The 16,270-nt window shown below is 45.6% G+C and overlaps 1 protein-coding gene across 1 annotated transcript in view; it reads right to left on the bottom strand.

Annotated features, from left to right (window-relative positions):
- LOC116947861 (kinesin-like protein KIF26A) overlaps window positions 1-16,270 on the bottom strand; it is a 114,945-nt gene that overhangs the window by 34,487 nt on the left and 64,188 nt on the right. The window contains exons 4-5 of the mRNA XM_076071096.1: window positions 9,559-9,748; window positions 88-333 (exon numbers count right to left, since the gene is read on the bottom strand). Of these exons, the coding sequence (XP_075927211.1) occupies window positions 88-333; window positions 9,559-9,748 (436 nt within the window). The remainder of the gene's footprint in view (window positions 1-87; window positions 334-9,558; window positions 9,749-16,270) is intronic.

The following is a 16,270-nucleotide window of genomic DNA, read 5'->3' as shown; positions in this document are numbered from 1 at the left end:
TGCGGGGGTAAGGATAGCAAGTGACCGTCTTTGTTCGATGGCCAGCCAAAAAACCGATGAGGCCCAGAGGGAGCCGCGGCACCACACCTGTGAAGCATCTTGGCAGAAGACGCCGTCGAAGGCAAACATCTTGGGTGCCAGCACCCCGGTGCGACGCGCAAGGGGGCTCAGCAACCCGTTCGGGGGGCTGGGGTCCTGGAGGATGATTTGCCCCTTGTTCCCATCCACCCTCAGGAAGGACGAGGACGAGGGGGAAGAAGAGGTAGAGGAAGAGGCGTCGAGATCCCTGTCCGTCCAGCTGTGCGACGGGCAGATGCGCAGCATCACCTTTACCTGCGCGTGGTTCGTGTTGCGGAGGGCGGACGGACGGACAGATGCCGGGGCGACATTCGGTGACGGCGGTGGCGATGGGCGCCAGAGGCGGTAGCGGCGACAGTGCCGGTGAAGGTGGCGGCAATGGTGGCGGTGGCGGTGGTAATGTTAATGATGGGAGTTGATGGAGGTTATTGTGCAGGGGGGAAGAGTAATTGCAGAGTGAAGAAAACAAGTTAGAATTAAGCAGACGTTTGCACAATAAATCCGGTGAACCGTGAACACCACCCCAAAGCCTTGTTGTTTCAAATGCCATGCACTTTGTTTCTTATAACAGCTCCATTCCTCCTTGCCCTATCAGCATCGCTGGTAAAAGGCTTTATTGACCCAAAACTTTCATTAACTTGTCTTTGGCCCCAAGTTTAAATGACCTTATTACGTGAGCTGTCTGTACCTGTTACATTAAGTGATTAAAGTTGGAACAAAGTCTGCATTGATACATCGCGCAATTTATGTTTGCAACAGTGTGAATGCGCTTGCATGTGATGAAAATGCACACGGGCTTAAATCAAACTCTCTATGTAACGTCACATTAAGTACAGCATGAGGGGAAAACATTATAATGTCGTTATTTTGGTTTCAACCTCTCGTGCATCCACAGACGATGCAATAAGTTTCACGTTGCTGTAAGAGAAATGCATCACCTGATGGAGTGACTGGCCACTGTCCATGAGAATGTCACATTTCCATAACTGGCTCAGGGCTGATTATGGTAACATGAGAGTGAGCCACAGGGGTCGGTCATATGAACAGGGAGACACTGTGACCGGCAACTTTTTAAATGGCATCATATTTGTTCGTGAATATTAAATGCAGCCTTACGACTTTGAGACATATAATGGTATGACTGAAACATTGTAACAATCAGTTTAACACGTAGGCTTTTGCGACCAATATCATCCACGATTGAGGTTTTTTGGGTTAGATCGCGTAACAATACCCACCCAATGCCTCCTATAATTCCAAGAATGTACAGCCCGTTGCTAATCCAACCGCCGGATGAAGGCCTCCCCACACTAAGTGTTGGGTTGTTTGACCATACTTCACCGCTGCCCATTAGCGTGGGTCGGTGAAGCGAAGGGGGGGGAGGGGGGGTGATGATCCGGTAAAGATGTCCACGGCTGGGAAAAAAAGTATCAAATTCTAATTCGCCAGGTGTGTGAGCACAACGACAGAGCCACCGCTCCCCCACAGACATTCTCTCGGAGAGGCTAAATATTAACATCAACCACAAGCCCGGAGAGAGAAAACACAACAACAACAACAGCGGTGATGGCAGCAGCAGCAGCGCTAAAATAAGGGAGGCATACGTGCTGCAGGGTTGCGATGTAGCATCAGGATTAACGAGCATGTATACAAGTAATTACCAAATGAGTAATGACCGGCTCCCAACGCTCCTGGCATAAAGTATTGACGTTCGCTGGCTTTGGGTTTTGGTGTGGGACCGGGGTGGAGGGGGAGCCTGGTTGGTGAATAGGAACCGGCGCTACATTATCCACATTAGCGCTCATTCGTGAAATAACCCAGCACGGTTGTGGGGGTGGGGCTGGGGGGCAAGTCGCAGAAACCCCCCCCCGCCCCCTTTTTTTCCTGCCAGTTTCCTCTTCTGTCTTTCTTTCTTTCAAATTGTTTTGCAGATGCATAATAAAGAAAGCCCACAGGGAAATTTAGAAGCGCAAATGTTTGCTTTTTTTTAATGGTGATAATCCAAACGTATTTTATTTCATAGGTAAGATAGGAATTTAAATTGAAGGTTTTTTTTTCATAAAACAAACGCTAATGTTCAAAGGGGAAAACTGAATTTAAAAAGAGTGTACGTTTCGCTCTTTGACATATTACTGTGCATTATTTACTTACTGGCATTAATATTTGGCCGATATTTTATTATCACTTGAATAGCTTTTCAAATTGCCAAAAATAAAGACACCAATTGTAAGATTTTTCATAGAGCTGGGAAATGCTGTAAAACACACATAATTTCGTTTCTTAAACACGTCATATAATTTACAAATGGATATCGCATCTGCGTATCTGTCACCCGTGATCTATCCACAGAGACAATGTTAATGCAATAAAAATGATAATTGATTCAAAACCCTGTACGCTAAAACTTTTCAATACATCGCACAAATAATTCAACAAAGACAAAAATCCACCGTATGGCCTTAACACACTGTATGGGACAAGTGCTGTTAGCGAGCACCTATGAAGGTCACCACGGTGCACAAAACGGTGGATGGCCAGCACCACGCCTGGCCGCCTTTGTTTCCCTCGTGACGATGTTTACACACCGCACCAGGTACTCATTTGATGCTGAGTCGACCTAGGACCGGTTCAGATAGTTGTCATTGGCGTTGGCCGTGAGCGGGAATCGAACCCGGGTCGCGAGGTTCGTAGCGCAGCGCGCTCACCTGCTACACTACCGCTCCCCATTCACTCACACGCACGCACACACGCAGATCTACACGTGTACAAAAAAATGGTTCTAACTTCACATTATTCTACAACACTGGCTGGGGGTTTATGTTTTTTACATCGTCCGTTGTGATTGATCAATTCTAACTGCTGGGGTTGGCACTGCGGTCAAATAAAGCTATTGATTTTCTCGGGCTCGCCCCGAGTGTACCCCTACCCCGCTCCTCTCCTCCCCGAGCGCTGGCATATGGAAATAAGGTCCCAGACTCCGAAGCCATAATTCTGTCACCTGAGTAGACCCCGCGGGTCAGCCACGGCTGACACGTTTATGCTGCCCCGCGTGAAATATGCCCCCCCTCGACGCCTCCCCGCGGCACGGAATCACCCATACACTCAGCGGCAAATGGGCACAGCGGGACCGTTGAGCTTCCTTTAACGGCCAGCTTCGGCTCAGTAATGAGATATAAAATAGAATAATTAATAAAGAATCTATAAAAAAAAATCCCGGAACGAGCCTTCCTGCTGAATCATAGGCGCCACTTCATGTCCTCCATTCCCCTCGATCTTTTATAACACACAACAACAACAACCGCCATTCGCCACTAAGTGGCGGTGACGTCACCACACACACACACGCGCGCGCACAATGAGACAAGAAACACCGCGATTGTTCACCGATCATTGGGAGGCCCTCAAACATCGTCTCGCGTGCGCTTCTCTTCACGAGATGCGCGCGAACGTGTGCGTGCGTTAACATGCACGTGTCGATGACGTTCGTCGATGACGTTACTTAAATATGTTGGCAGCATTAATGACAACGAACAAACGCCCTCCGTATAACTGGCGAAGGCCTCACTGAATCCCAAGACTATTTTTCAAGGGAGTCCTCTCATGTGATGTTTGGCATATTCATTATATGAAATTAATTTAAAGGAACAGTTAAGGTATACTAGCAATTGTGTGATGTGATTTGGTTTTTGACAGCATGTAATATGACATGATGGCATGTGAACGTTTTGTTTATATGGTGAGACCTTGATTTAATAATTTTCAGAGGACCGCCCAAACTGAATGTTAGTTTTCGATTTAAAGCTTTCGTGACTGCAAGGATTCATCTTCTTTGGTTCTTTCGGTAAAGTCACATAGAATGAGAATAAAATAATAAATTAATAAAATAAAAAACAATAACATTCTCAATATTTGATTTTTATTAATTTATTATTTTATTCTCATGTTAGTTGTGGGGAAATCTTTAATCGGAGAACACCAACTGTCAATAAGTCAATTAGGAACTTTAAACGTTGAATGTTCGATGCAGAAAAATATTAGATACAGGAACTTTATAAATGAGGTGGGTACAATAAAAACTAAATGTAGCTTTGGCAATGTGGCACAGACACAAATGTTTAAAAGAAAAACACTGAAAAAAACACACCCCATGGCCCTAAAAGGAAAAATATAATATAGCTGACGTTTTAGTCAATTACCCTACTTCATAGCACATACATAGAGAGGCCATAGAGATAGAGTGGATAAGAATGAGTTAGAGACTACACTTTAAAGATGAATACAATTTAAAATAGCACCTGAATAGTTACCTATTTTAACTACAGTAATAGGCCTGCATTTCAGAGGGGGAAAACATCCCAACATTGTTGCTCCTTATGAAAAATAAGAATAGGTTTTACCCTTTCTGGCTATAAAACAGGTGTTAAGATGTTCAAACACCAACAATAAACCTTTTTCAAGTAATCAAGTCTGCATTAAACACACACGTACTTCTTCTTTGGTTCTTTCGGTAAAGTCACGTAGAATGAGAATAAAATAATAAATTGATAAAATAAAATAACACAACACGTGACTTTACCGAAAGAACCAAAGAAGATGAATCCTTGCAGTCACGAAAGCTTTAAATCGACACACGTACTTGTGGTGAACATGCAAAACAAACATGCGCTGATAATATCGTCAGTTTCTCCTAACTCGGTCTAATTTCAATCATCAGATTGATTTTTATTGTGATGACGAAAACGACAGCACGTGGCAATGCATTTAATATGACGACGTATAACCAGAGCGTCATAAAACATCACACTTTGTTTGACCCCTCCCCCCCGCTACAATAGAATGACAAAAAACAACGGTGAACGGAGTGCAACATGATGTATCGCCAGGTCGGTTGTAGAACTGGTGGCAAGCGATGATGATGATGACCAACCTCACTCAATAAGCGATGATGATGACCAACCTCACTCAATAAGGCTGCGCGTGAGGCATGGGGGTGGTCTGAGGATTATTTTTTTTACTGAAATAAACACAAGGAATCTAACGGATCGATAAGCGAAGACGCATCGCAAAAGAGGCAATTGAATATATTGTTGCGTGCCGAGGAATCCATAAGAATATTCAAGTATTCAATTAAAGAACAACATACCTTACGTAAAACATTATATATAGGTGTTGTTTGTGTGGTGGTGGCTCAGTAGTCCCTTGCCACTGCACTACGAACCCGGCGACCCGAATTCGATTCCGGCTCACGGCCAACACCAGTGCCGATCTCAAATGAGGCTGTGTGTGTAAACATCGCCACTGGGGAGACAAAGGCGGTCGGGCGTGGTGACGGCAACCCAACCACTCGCGTGTCATGCCGGCCTTCATAGGTGCTCCTCGCTAACAGCACTTGTCCCAACAGTCTGCGAAGGCTATACGGGGGATCTTTGCAGCCGCTTGCACATTGCGCCACCATCCCACGAGCTGGCTTCAACTTCATGGCCAAACAAATGGCTCGCAAATGGTAATTAAACCATGAAGCTGAACTTGTTGTGGGCCTCCTCTGGGCCAACTGAGGCTTACGAATGAGTACTTAGTTTGGTGTGTGAACATCAGCACTGGGGAGACAAAGACGGCCAGGATTGGTTTTCGGCCACAACCTCCCTTTGTGTGCGCTGCAGAGTCGAAATCATCTTTCTGCACACCGATTAAAATTGGTTTATAAGCCTGCAATCGATTAATCGAATAGCGTGTGTAGGCATATATGCTTATTTATTCATATATAGACGCTGCTGCGTGTGTTGGGTTTACTCGACTCCACGAGCGGCTGTTGTATTCACCACAGTAAATAAACAAAAAGAGAGGCTCTTCCTGAATCCAATCACAACCCTCGATTCGTGACAATGCAACGAATCTCCGTGCAGGTGGAGCGCCTTGGTCGGTACTTGCTAACAGCACTTCTCTCGATGGTCTATTTAGAGCAAATGGTGGACCTGTGCATGTATTTTGGTTTTTATCGCCATAAAATACATCGATTCAAATAAATACACACCGCGTTTCTGCGCGAAATGCCCACACGCCAAATTGCGCAAATGCACTCTGAATCGTGGACTGTTACTAAGACAGGGATTGAACAAAAGCCGGCAGATACTTGAAGTGAGTTGATACGTGCAACACGTTTGTTTTTTTCGTCTGCAAATGAGACTATCCTCTTCTCCAAGTTCTCACCTGGTTAGACAAATTACACTTGAACCTGCCGAGGGTTCTAAGTAGAAAACTTGAAAATGAGGTGGGATGAAAGAGCCACTTGAAGTATGTATTACAAAGAGCAAAGCCAAGTAAAAAAAAAACTTATAATGGGTACAGCGACCGAGGGAGGCAAACGTTTTTGGCCACGTGATGAGACAATGGCACGTGGACGTCTTGTGCATTACGGGTGAGATGGAGGGCAAGAGATCAAAGGAAAGACAAAGTATCTGGACAACGGATTGAAGCGGTTTGTTTACAAGGACTGACAGACAGGTGGTGGCACTAACAATGAGGGACAGGAAGAGATGGAGATCCAAGGCTGTCAATTCCCCCATTGGGGATGATATATGATGACAAAGACAAAGATCCCTCCGCATAGCCTAAACAGGCATTTGGGTCAAATGCTGTTCGTGAGCGCCTTTGATGGCCGGCATGGCACACGAGGGGGTGGGTGGCCAGTAGCACGCCCCGTACACCTCTGTCTCCCGCGTGTCAATGTTTATACATTTGAGGCCGAGTCGACCTAGGGGAGGCTGAGGACGGTTCAGATAATCGTCGCTGTTATTGGTCATGAGCGGGATTCGGTCGCTGGGTTCGTAGCGCAGCGCCTTTACCGCTACACTACCACACATGATGACACTCGCACACATACATACACTCGTGTGTGTATGTGAGATCATCCGCAGGAGTAGGTCATTACGCTCCATAGTAATATCAACAATATCCACCACTTGTTAATCACCTGCAACTCAAGTGTGAACTAAATTATACCCCTGTGCATATTGCCGTGATTATGGTGGAATGCCTCGCGAAAACAGACAGGGGAATCTAAAGTGACGGTGTACATGGCGACCGGTTGAGAGAACAATACATGATTGCATTAATTCGTGTAATTGGTTCATTAAGCATTTAATCTGTATACTCTGCTGCATTCGTTGACTGCACACCTTGAAACAGCTGCGCGTGTGCACGCGCTTAAAGACAGGCCCAGTCTCCGTGCATGCGATCACTTCAATAAGCAATCAATGGAGCTGGAAATGCATTCGCGAGCATATCTTTGCTTTTCATTATTGCAGCAACTGCCGGTGCCTGTTGGTTTTGTAGACTTGGCTCCCAAATGGATTGCAGTTGGCTACAATTGTGGTGTAAACACGAGAGCTGTAAACAGTTCGGCACCCCGATGTCACCTCGCGCACTGGATATTGGCAACGTTACAAAAAAATTAGTGCCAGTAAACAAAAAAACGTTGCCTGTGACTTGTTTTTCACTTTGAAACGTGGAGCACGTTTCATGCTAATATCATTAATATCATTATTCCAGTGTGCATATATCTAAATCAGTGGGTCCATTTAACTATAAACTAACAGGGCAAATGGGATGGATAGTTTTTGAAAAACGTTGCTTCGCATTGCAACGTGACCAAATATAGAGAAAATAAATCGCCATTGTGGGATAGCGTCAACATTTGCTTCAAGTTAGTCGAGAAAACATGTTGACTGTATTTTTATATACCTTGTCGGATTTCTCATTAGTCAGTGGACCTGCCTCACCATTTCATTTTTTTACTCAGCCTTTCATACGTAACACATAGGCTCGGCCTTTATAAATCCAGACTTCACGGTAGTTTTTTGTTTTGCACGCGTATTTCAATGCATGGTCTTCTCTTAATGGATTGGCTTTCCATCTTGTTTACTCCTTGTTTTATATATGTATGAACTACAGGCATGGGGCTTCACAAATAAGCCCTGCAGTGGGTCAGGGTTCCTATTTTAGTATGTCCCTCTCAAATCTTATTAACAACCCTTTGAACATTTCCATGCAGTGCACAGCCTCAAGGATCGGTGTGCGCGTTCGTTTCACATATTGTTATTCACTTATACGCGTGTGTAATAATAATAATAATACATAGTGATAAATAATCATATACAGCCCCGTGTCAATCGGCTTCTGGATGAAGGCGTCTGCACGACTGGACATCTGTGAAAAAAGAGCTTTAAAGCTCATCGGATTCCTCCGGTATAAATACATATTCAGTATAAGTCAATCCGGCCGGATAGCGCCGTGGTTAGAGAGAGCTGGACTCGCAGTCGGAAGAGCATGAGCATCTATGAAGGCCGGAACGGTACACGAGGGGGTGGATGGCCAGCACCACGCCCGACCGCCTTTGTCTCCCTAGTGGCGATGTTTACGCACCACACCAAGTATTCATTTGTGGCTGAGTCGACCTTGGGGAAGCTCAGGGCCGGTTCAGATAATCGTCACTGGTGTTGGCCATGAGCGGGAATCGAACTCGGATCGCCGGGTTGATAGGGCAGTGCGCTAAACGCTATACTACTGCTCCCCACACAAACATACATACATACACACATACATACACACATACATACACACATACATACACACATACATACATACACACATACATACACACATACATACATACACACATACATACATACACACACATACACACATACATACACACACACATACATACACACATACATACACACACATACATACACACATACATACATACACACATACATACACACATACATACACACATACACACATACATACACACATACATACACACATACATACATACACACATACATACATACACACATACACACATACACACATACATACATACACACATACATACACACATACATACATACATACACACATACATACACACATACATACATACACACATACATACATACACACATACATACACACATACATACATACACACATACATACATACACACATACATACATACACACATACATACATACACACATACATACACACATACATACACACATACATACACACATACATACACACATACATACACACACACATACATACACACATACATACACACACATACATACACACATACACACATACATACATACACACATACATACACACATACATACACACATACATACAAACGCGCCAACCCACACGGCCGCTCCGCCGCCGCCCATCACTTGCGGCACCGGCGCAAAGTCACGAGGTCGCGAAGTCACGAGGTCGCAAAGTCACGAGGTCGTGAGGTCACGAGGTCGCGAGGTCACCAGGCCACGAGGTCGCAAAGTCACGAGGTCGCAAGGTCGCGAAGTCACGAGGTCGCGAGGTCACGAGGTCGCAAAGTCACGAGGTCGCAAAGTCACGAGGTCGCGAGGTCGCAAGGCCGCGAGGTCACAAGGTCGAGAGGTCACCCGCACCTTTCCGATGCCGGGGCTCTCCTTGGTCTTGGAGAGTCCGCGCAGAAGGCACGGGGGGGCGGGCGGGGGGCTCACGCGGAGGAGGCCGCTGAAGTTCGTGGGGAAGACGGGCGGCTCGTGGGGCAGGCGCATGGTCGGCGCAAGTGCCCTCTTCTTCCGCCGCGATGCCAGGTTCAGCTTCTGCGCCGCCCTGCGGAACATCGAAAGGGGCCGGTCGTGAAGCGTTCAGTGCGTTCGGGTGGCCAACGCTGCACCTGTTAACTTACCGAACGCGTAAGAAGTCTTTCTTTTCGCAGCGCCTTAACGCGCGTGCACACATATTCCTCAATTGCACGCGAAAATAAATCACGGCGGTAAATTATTTTCAGGCCGGCGTCATTTCACCGTCGCTGGTCTCGATCGCCGGCCGTCATCCCTTCAAGTAAAGTGCCCTGGCCAGACACGCTTACTTACTCTCTACGAACTTAAAACTACAACTACAACAATCGATACGATGCGAATATATGCATCTGGCGAGGTGAAGCTGAGGCAGTGAGCTCCACTCGCAAGTGGAAGATCACGGGTTAAAATCTTGGGTCTGGGTCGACTGAGTCAATCACCTATTTGGGAGTGATAAAGATGACCATCGCTCTTCTGGCAAGTCGAAAGCAGTTGTGGTCTGGTGCCTGCCGTCAGAAAATAGAATTTCGCACCAAGCTTAAGGCCATCGACGGAGATAAGCGGCACGCAATGCTGATGTGATTAGGGACACTCTTTGACTCTTTGACTTTTGAGACAGACGGAGACGGTCGCCTCATTTACGAGCAGGTGAATGCTCACTGAGATAACAAAGCTCCTTTTGAGAGGCAAACAACCACGTTAAACCGGGAAGAAAAAAAACAGCATGAAAGTAAAATATAACAAATACCGTTTTTGTAAACCGTAGTTATTGAAATTGTGAAGAGAAAAAAACATGTTAGACAAGCAGTTGTATATACCGTACCACTATCAATATTTGTCAGAACGACACACCGGTATAAATGATTTTGTCTTAATAAATAATATTGTTGGTGGTCAAAGATGATTGAATACAAAACGATACTATCCCACAATTGATTATTGTTTTTTCAATTACACTTAACGTGGCTTGGAGAATACTGAAACAGAAGAGAGGTTGCAGGTTCCAAATTATAACAGATGACACAGTTATTATAACGAGCAATGATAATGGGCTGCAGGAAATGATTGAAGAACTTGACAGAGAAGACTGGGAAGTGGGTATGAAGATGAATGAGAGAAAAAAATAAAACTCACATACGGAAAATTTACCAGACGAAAGGTTTCTTGGAGGGACACAACTGTGCGCTCGCCACAAATGAACCCACGATGCCTCGCTGATCTCGTCACGCAGCATAAATCGTCAACACAAACTCCGGTCGTCCTCGCAGCGGCCTTTGGCGAACCGTCAAAGGAAGACGGTCACCACATTGCGCGCTTTCAGATGCGCATCTGCGGCCGTCTGGAACGCTCTTCCTTTTGATATTAGGAAGCCACTGGAGCTGTGTACTTTTAAATAATCTAGGTTGAAAACTCATTTCTTTATAACTACTTTTTGTTTTAAGTTTGTTGCCCTTCCGCCGCACCTCTTATTAGCGTGGTTGGCTACGTATGGAGCCAACGAAATTCAACATACATACACGATGACGGCCAGAGGCTAAACCACTGAGCGATGTTAAAGGAGTCATGCACCCGTGTGTGAGTTCGTAAATATGTCCATAGACGCACGTACCCATCCATAGATTTCTTTAAAACATCTACGCATGGCGTGCCACCAATATTCAATTTCTCATTTAAAGTTTTCCACAGTTTGCTGGTTGATCTTTTGGGGAGAACTGTTTTAACGCACAGCAAGAAAGATCTATATAAAGGCGTGGACTCTTAACTCTGATCTGAACCCATAACAACGCAGGGCAATCACATCAAGCGGCCAACCCTAATAACACGCCCGGAGAGTTGAAATCACTCGCAAGTTATTATTATTTTTAAACGCAATATGCATTATTTACACTTTCAAAACATTCGACACTGTTTTGTTTATATTTTTAAGTGGATGCAATGAATCGCACTGCATTCATGTTTGGGGGAACATACTGTACGTTCTTGTTCTAAAGGGGAGGATATTAATGCGCTATGCCCTGGAAAATGCAGGGCTTAAAAGTCGAATTCTTGCATTAGGCCGCCAAATAAGAGGGCCTTTAATTGTCCCATTCCCCAGTAATCTTCAATGAGTATCTCACTTTGCATGACGTTTGCTGTTGCCTCACTCTTACGCAAAGCAAAAGTAGCCGGGGCTTTATTCTTTGCCACTGACCTGGATGCTTAAGTGCACTAATGGAGGTAAGTAAGTGGTCAATCAATGAATGTTAACATGATAGTCTGTCAGCAAATGCCCCCCCCCCCCCGATCAAAGCATTGGCTTAATGGGTCACTACTTTCCGGTCGACCATGAACACACACACGAAAAATAGCACATACGGACGCACGCACATACACACACACGTGACTATAAGTATGCACAAAGACAAAAGATAAATATCCCCCCGTATAGTCTCAACAGACTTCCGGGGCAAGTGTTGTCAGCGAATAGCACCTATGAAGGCCGGCACGGCACACGAGCGGGTGGGTGGCCAACACCACTCTCAGCCGCCTTTGTCTCCCCAGTGGTGATGTTTAGACACCGCACCAGGTACTCATTTAAGGCAACAACGGTATAGCCTCATTTCTATTGACAATGGTGGACTTTCCACATTCCTATGGAGGGCAACAGTCCCCGAATAAAACAACCACCGGTTGCATATGATCCATAATCGAGGTTTACAATTAAACATGTTGTGGGTTTACTCTCCAACACACCGGAGTGCTGTACGAGAAAAAAAATTGCCCCACTGGTGATGTTTACGCACCAGACTTGGTACTGATTTGAGGCTGAGTCGACCTAGCGGAGGCCCATGACGGGTTCAGATAATCGTCACCGGCGTTGGCCGTGAGCAGGAATCGAACTCGGGTCGCCGGGTTCGTAGCGCAACACTACCGCTCCCCACTTACGTATGCAACATACAGAAACACACACGAAGATGGCTACATACACGCACACATAACAATTCCTACATGGTAGAATATAGCGGGATGTGTTTGGCAGGACGGTGTAAAAAGAGGAGAGCAACAAACATCCACTCACACTTGCACTCACACAAGCACGTGCCCGCATACGCGAGAGACAATAACGAACAGCATCTCTTAGTATAAATCATACGTTTGCTTCAAGTGCAATAAGCAATCTCCCGTTAAGGATGAAGGTGGCGCGTTGTACATAACAATCCTCGACCACCTTTGTCTCCCCCATTGCTGGTGTTGGCACTTCGTGCCCTGGTACTCAGGTCAACCTCGAAGCAGCCACAGGCTTAGAATAAGGCAAGAGTTGTAATTGTTGGCAGTGTGAGTGTTCCAAGGAATCGGAAGCCGGCTTTGCCACAATTGTAGGGCCAATGTTCAGTGCCGGACTATCCGAGTAGCACAAGTAGCTGCATAAACTACGGGCCCCGCACTTTCAAGGGCCCCGCGCTAAACGCTTTCAAGCTATCAATTCCGGTTCAGCGATTCTGCACTCGCTCTATTACTATAGTACTATACCGCCTCCAACTTTTATGAACGACTGGTTGTTTAAGGTTACCGATTTGTCGTATTATCTGGGCTGTATGGAAAATAAAAATAAAAAAAATACTTTACTATGCATGTAAAAAAATTGTGTTTTAATATTTACGTGGTTTTTTTTATTTATTCAGGGCCCCTTTATAACATCATGCTACAGGCCCCACACTGGCTTCATCCGGCCCTGCCAATGCTCTGAACTACCATAGCACTGAGACGGCCGTGCGGGATACGTAAGACGGTTCCGGGCAATTAGCGAACACCTTATGAGACCTTCTTTGCCAGTAACAAGATATAGTAATAGGTTTTACCCTTTCTTAGAACCTAGTGGAGACTAGGCTCTAAGAAAAGCTGTCTCGGGTGTGCACCAATCAAATTCAAGGACAGTGCATATTATTATCAGAGTTGTTTCTTTTGTTTGCATTTTGACTGCTTGTGTTGTGGTTATTGCAAACATGATGCCTTGAATAAAGGTGTCAGTTTTTGTGCCAGTTAAAAGGGTAAAACCTATTACTATATCTTGTTACTGGCAAAGGAGGTCTCATAATGTAAATGCTCACCCCGAGCCCTCAATACTCTGATAGTGTGCTGTTTTTGAGTTGTACGCCTTTTGGCGTCTTCTGGTCCAACACCAGTGGAGACTAGGCTCTAAGAAAAGCCGTCTCGGGTGTGGACCAATCAAATTCAAGAACAGTGCATATTATTATCAGACTTGTCTCTTTTGTTTGCATTTTGACTGCTTGTGTTGTGGTTATTGCAAACGTGATGCCTTGAATAAAGGTGTCAGTTTTTGTGCCAGTTAAAAGGGTAAAACCTATTACTATATCGAGCACCTATTAAGATGCGTGAGGTGGTGTGGCCAGCCTCACACGGAGACGGTTGTGTGTCTCCCCAGTGTTGGCGTTTCACACACTGCACCGGGTACTCATTTGTGGCTGAGTTGATCTAGCGGAAGGCCCAGAACTGGTTCGAATATCCGCCAACTCACACCAGTTGTGAGCGGGAATCAAACTTGGGTAGCCGGGAGTCATAGGACGGCGGGGTAACCACTACACTCCCGGTCTCCCACAGCAACACGAACACATCTAAAATAAAGTAACCGCAATTGATCCGGGAAATGGAAAAAAACAAGCATAAAGAGGTTTATTTAAATCTTACCGGCGGACGCCGATTAGCTCAGCCGCTTGTAGACGGCCAGCAAATCTTTAATGGACCATTGAGGAATTGACTTAATTGTCCAACACTTTGTGCGTAAGAAAGATTGTTCCCCTACCGCACGTTCAGTTCACAAGTACCAAAGCTAAAGCCCGCTACGGCGTTCATGAATGTCAATGAAAATAGCAGCAAAAGCAGATCTAGAGGGTGGAGAATATAAAAACAAAATCTTAAGTCGATTAGCACGTGCAACAGCTTGGTTTAGTACGGCACGGCTTAAAATCGACACACGTTCTATTCATATGGTTAAGTTCCTGTTCTTAAAACCTTTATTGACGCACCTATATAAAACAAAACATACAAATACATACCTGTCAACCCCTTATCGACCAATTCAGACCTTATTGGTCACCCGTGCCCCTTATGAATCTCAATATTCATCCTAAAAAGTCCCATTACAAGGGAGAAACACAAACAAAGAGAACAAATCTTTACCCGTATTGAAACGGCTGTGCGCCGTACGGACCTGGAAACTCAAGTTCCATGTACAAGAATATGGACTAAACCGTGTGGGTCGACACGGCCACGTGATATCGAGAAGGCCGTGTTCTTCATCGCAGTTCAACTCTGGCTCAATCTCGAACGCGGCCCAGCTCAGCCTTGAGCCGCTCAGCTGTCCTCGCAGACGCAGCAGTGAGCGGGCCCGGCCATCGCCTGGCTTAGCCTCAGCTCGTGGGAATCCCGAGCGTGGCTCGGAGGGCCGTACGCCGAGAGCCGCCTCAAGCTAAGCGTGGCTTTGAGCCGCCTCCTATTGAGCCGAGCCGTGGATAAGACTATGGGGCCGAAATGGTGCTGTCAGTCACGTACACCGCGCATTCCAAACGGGGTGGATGTGTCCCATCCCCCCGCCTCCCCTGACTCAAATTGGCTCATCTCTGTCATCAGTAGTGGAACCTCAACCGTTTACGGTATTAATGATCGATTAATCGATCGATAATTAATTGATTGATAATTATTAAGCAATTCAATTATTAATAATTAGTAATAAATTAATTATTATGAATCAATTTATTATGAATTATTATTAATCGAGTGATTATGAATCGATTAATCGATCATTCATACCTTGATTGCTTAATACTTATTAATCAATTAATTATGAATCGATTAATCGATGCACCTGTACTTTCCTCCTATTGTTTTGGTGCTAAAGATCAATGCTATTCAATTGCTTATTAAACGCGCGCACGACAATGCGACGGTTCTTTGTCAAACTACGTCTGGAAGATGAAGCCACCCACCACGTCGATTTGGCCAAGAGGGTTGTTTGACTACACTTCACCACGTTGGTCAGTGCGGATGGGTGAATGGTTGGTTCACATCTCACTCTCGACTGATGTTAAGAATTGCCTGGGAATCGTAGTCGGGTCACTGGGCTCACAGGGGTAGCACGCTGAAAACCACCGAGCCACGTCCTCACGCCCACTCCGATTCCACATTCAACCACTCACATTTTGTTGACCAGGTGAACTTTGCTTCGATTCTTTATACGTGGAACATTGTTTATTACGTTGCTGGGGGGCGCGGTCAATTTGGCCACGATACCGACACGCCGTGCCCTGATCTTTGCAGGGTACCGTGAGATTACTAACTTCCGCAGGAAAGCGTGTGACCGGCTGGAGCCTACGGCCATATGTGCCTTTGTTTATCTCGCATGCTATCACTTGGCTGTCTAGCGCAACGGTATCGAGCAGCAAACCTTGGAACTGGTCCCGGACAGATAAACTTTAGACTATTGTCACTTTCGACCCAGCAGGATAAAGTTGGCGATCGGCAGGTCACGTGCTGCGGAATAACGTGTCGGGTTCTC

Source organism: Petromyzon marinus, chromosome 31, assembly GCF_048934315.1.
Source record: "Petromyzon marinus isolate PM22_M1 ecotype Great Lakes invasive population chromosome 31, UKy_Petmar_22M1.pri1.0, whole genome shotgun sequence".
NCBI lineage: Eukaryota > Metazoa > Chordata > Hyperoartia > Petromyzontiformes > Petromyzontidae > Petromyzon > Petromyzon marinus.
This window is presented reverse-complemented; position numbering and strand designations above follow the sequence as displayed.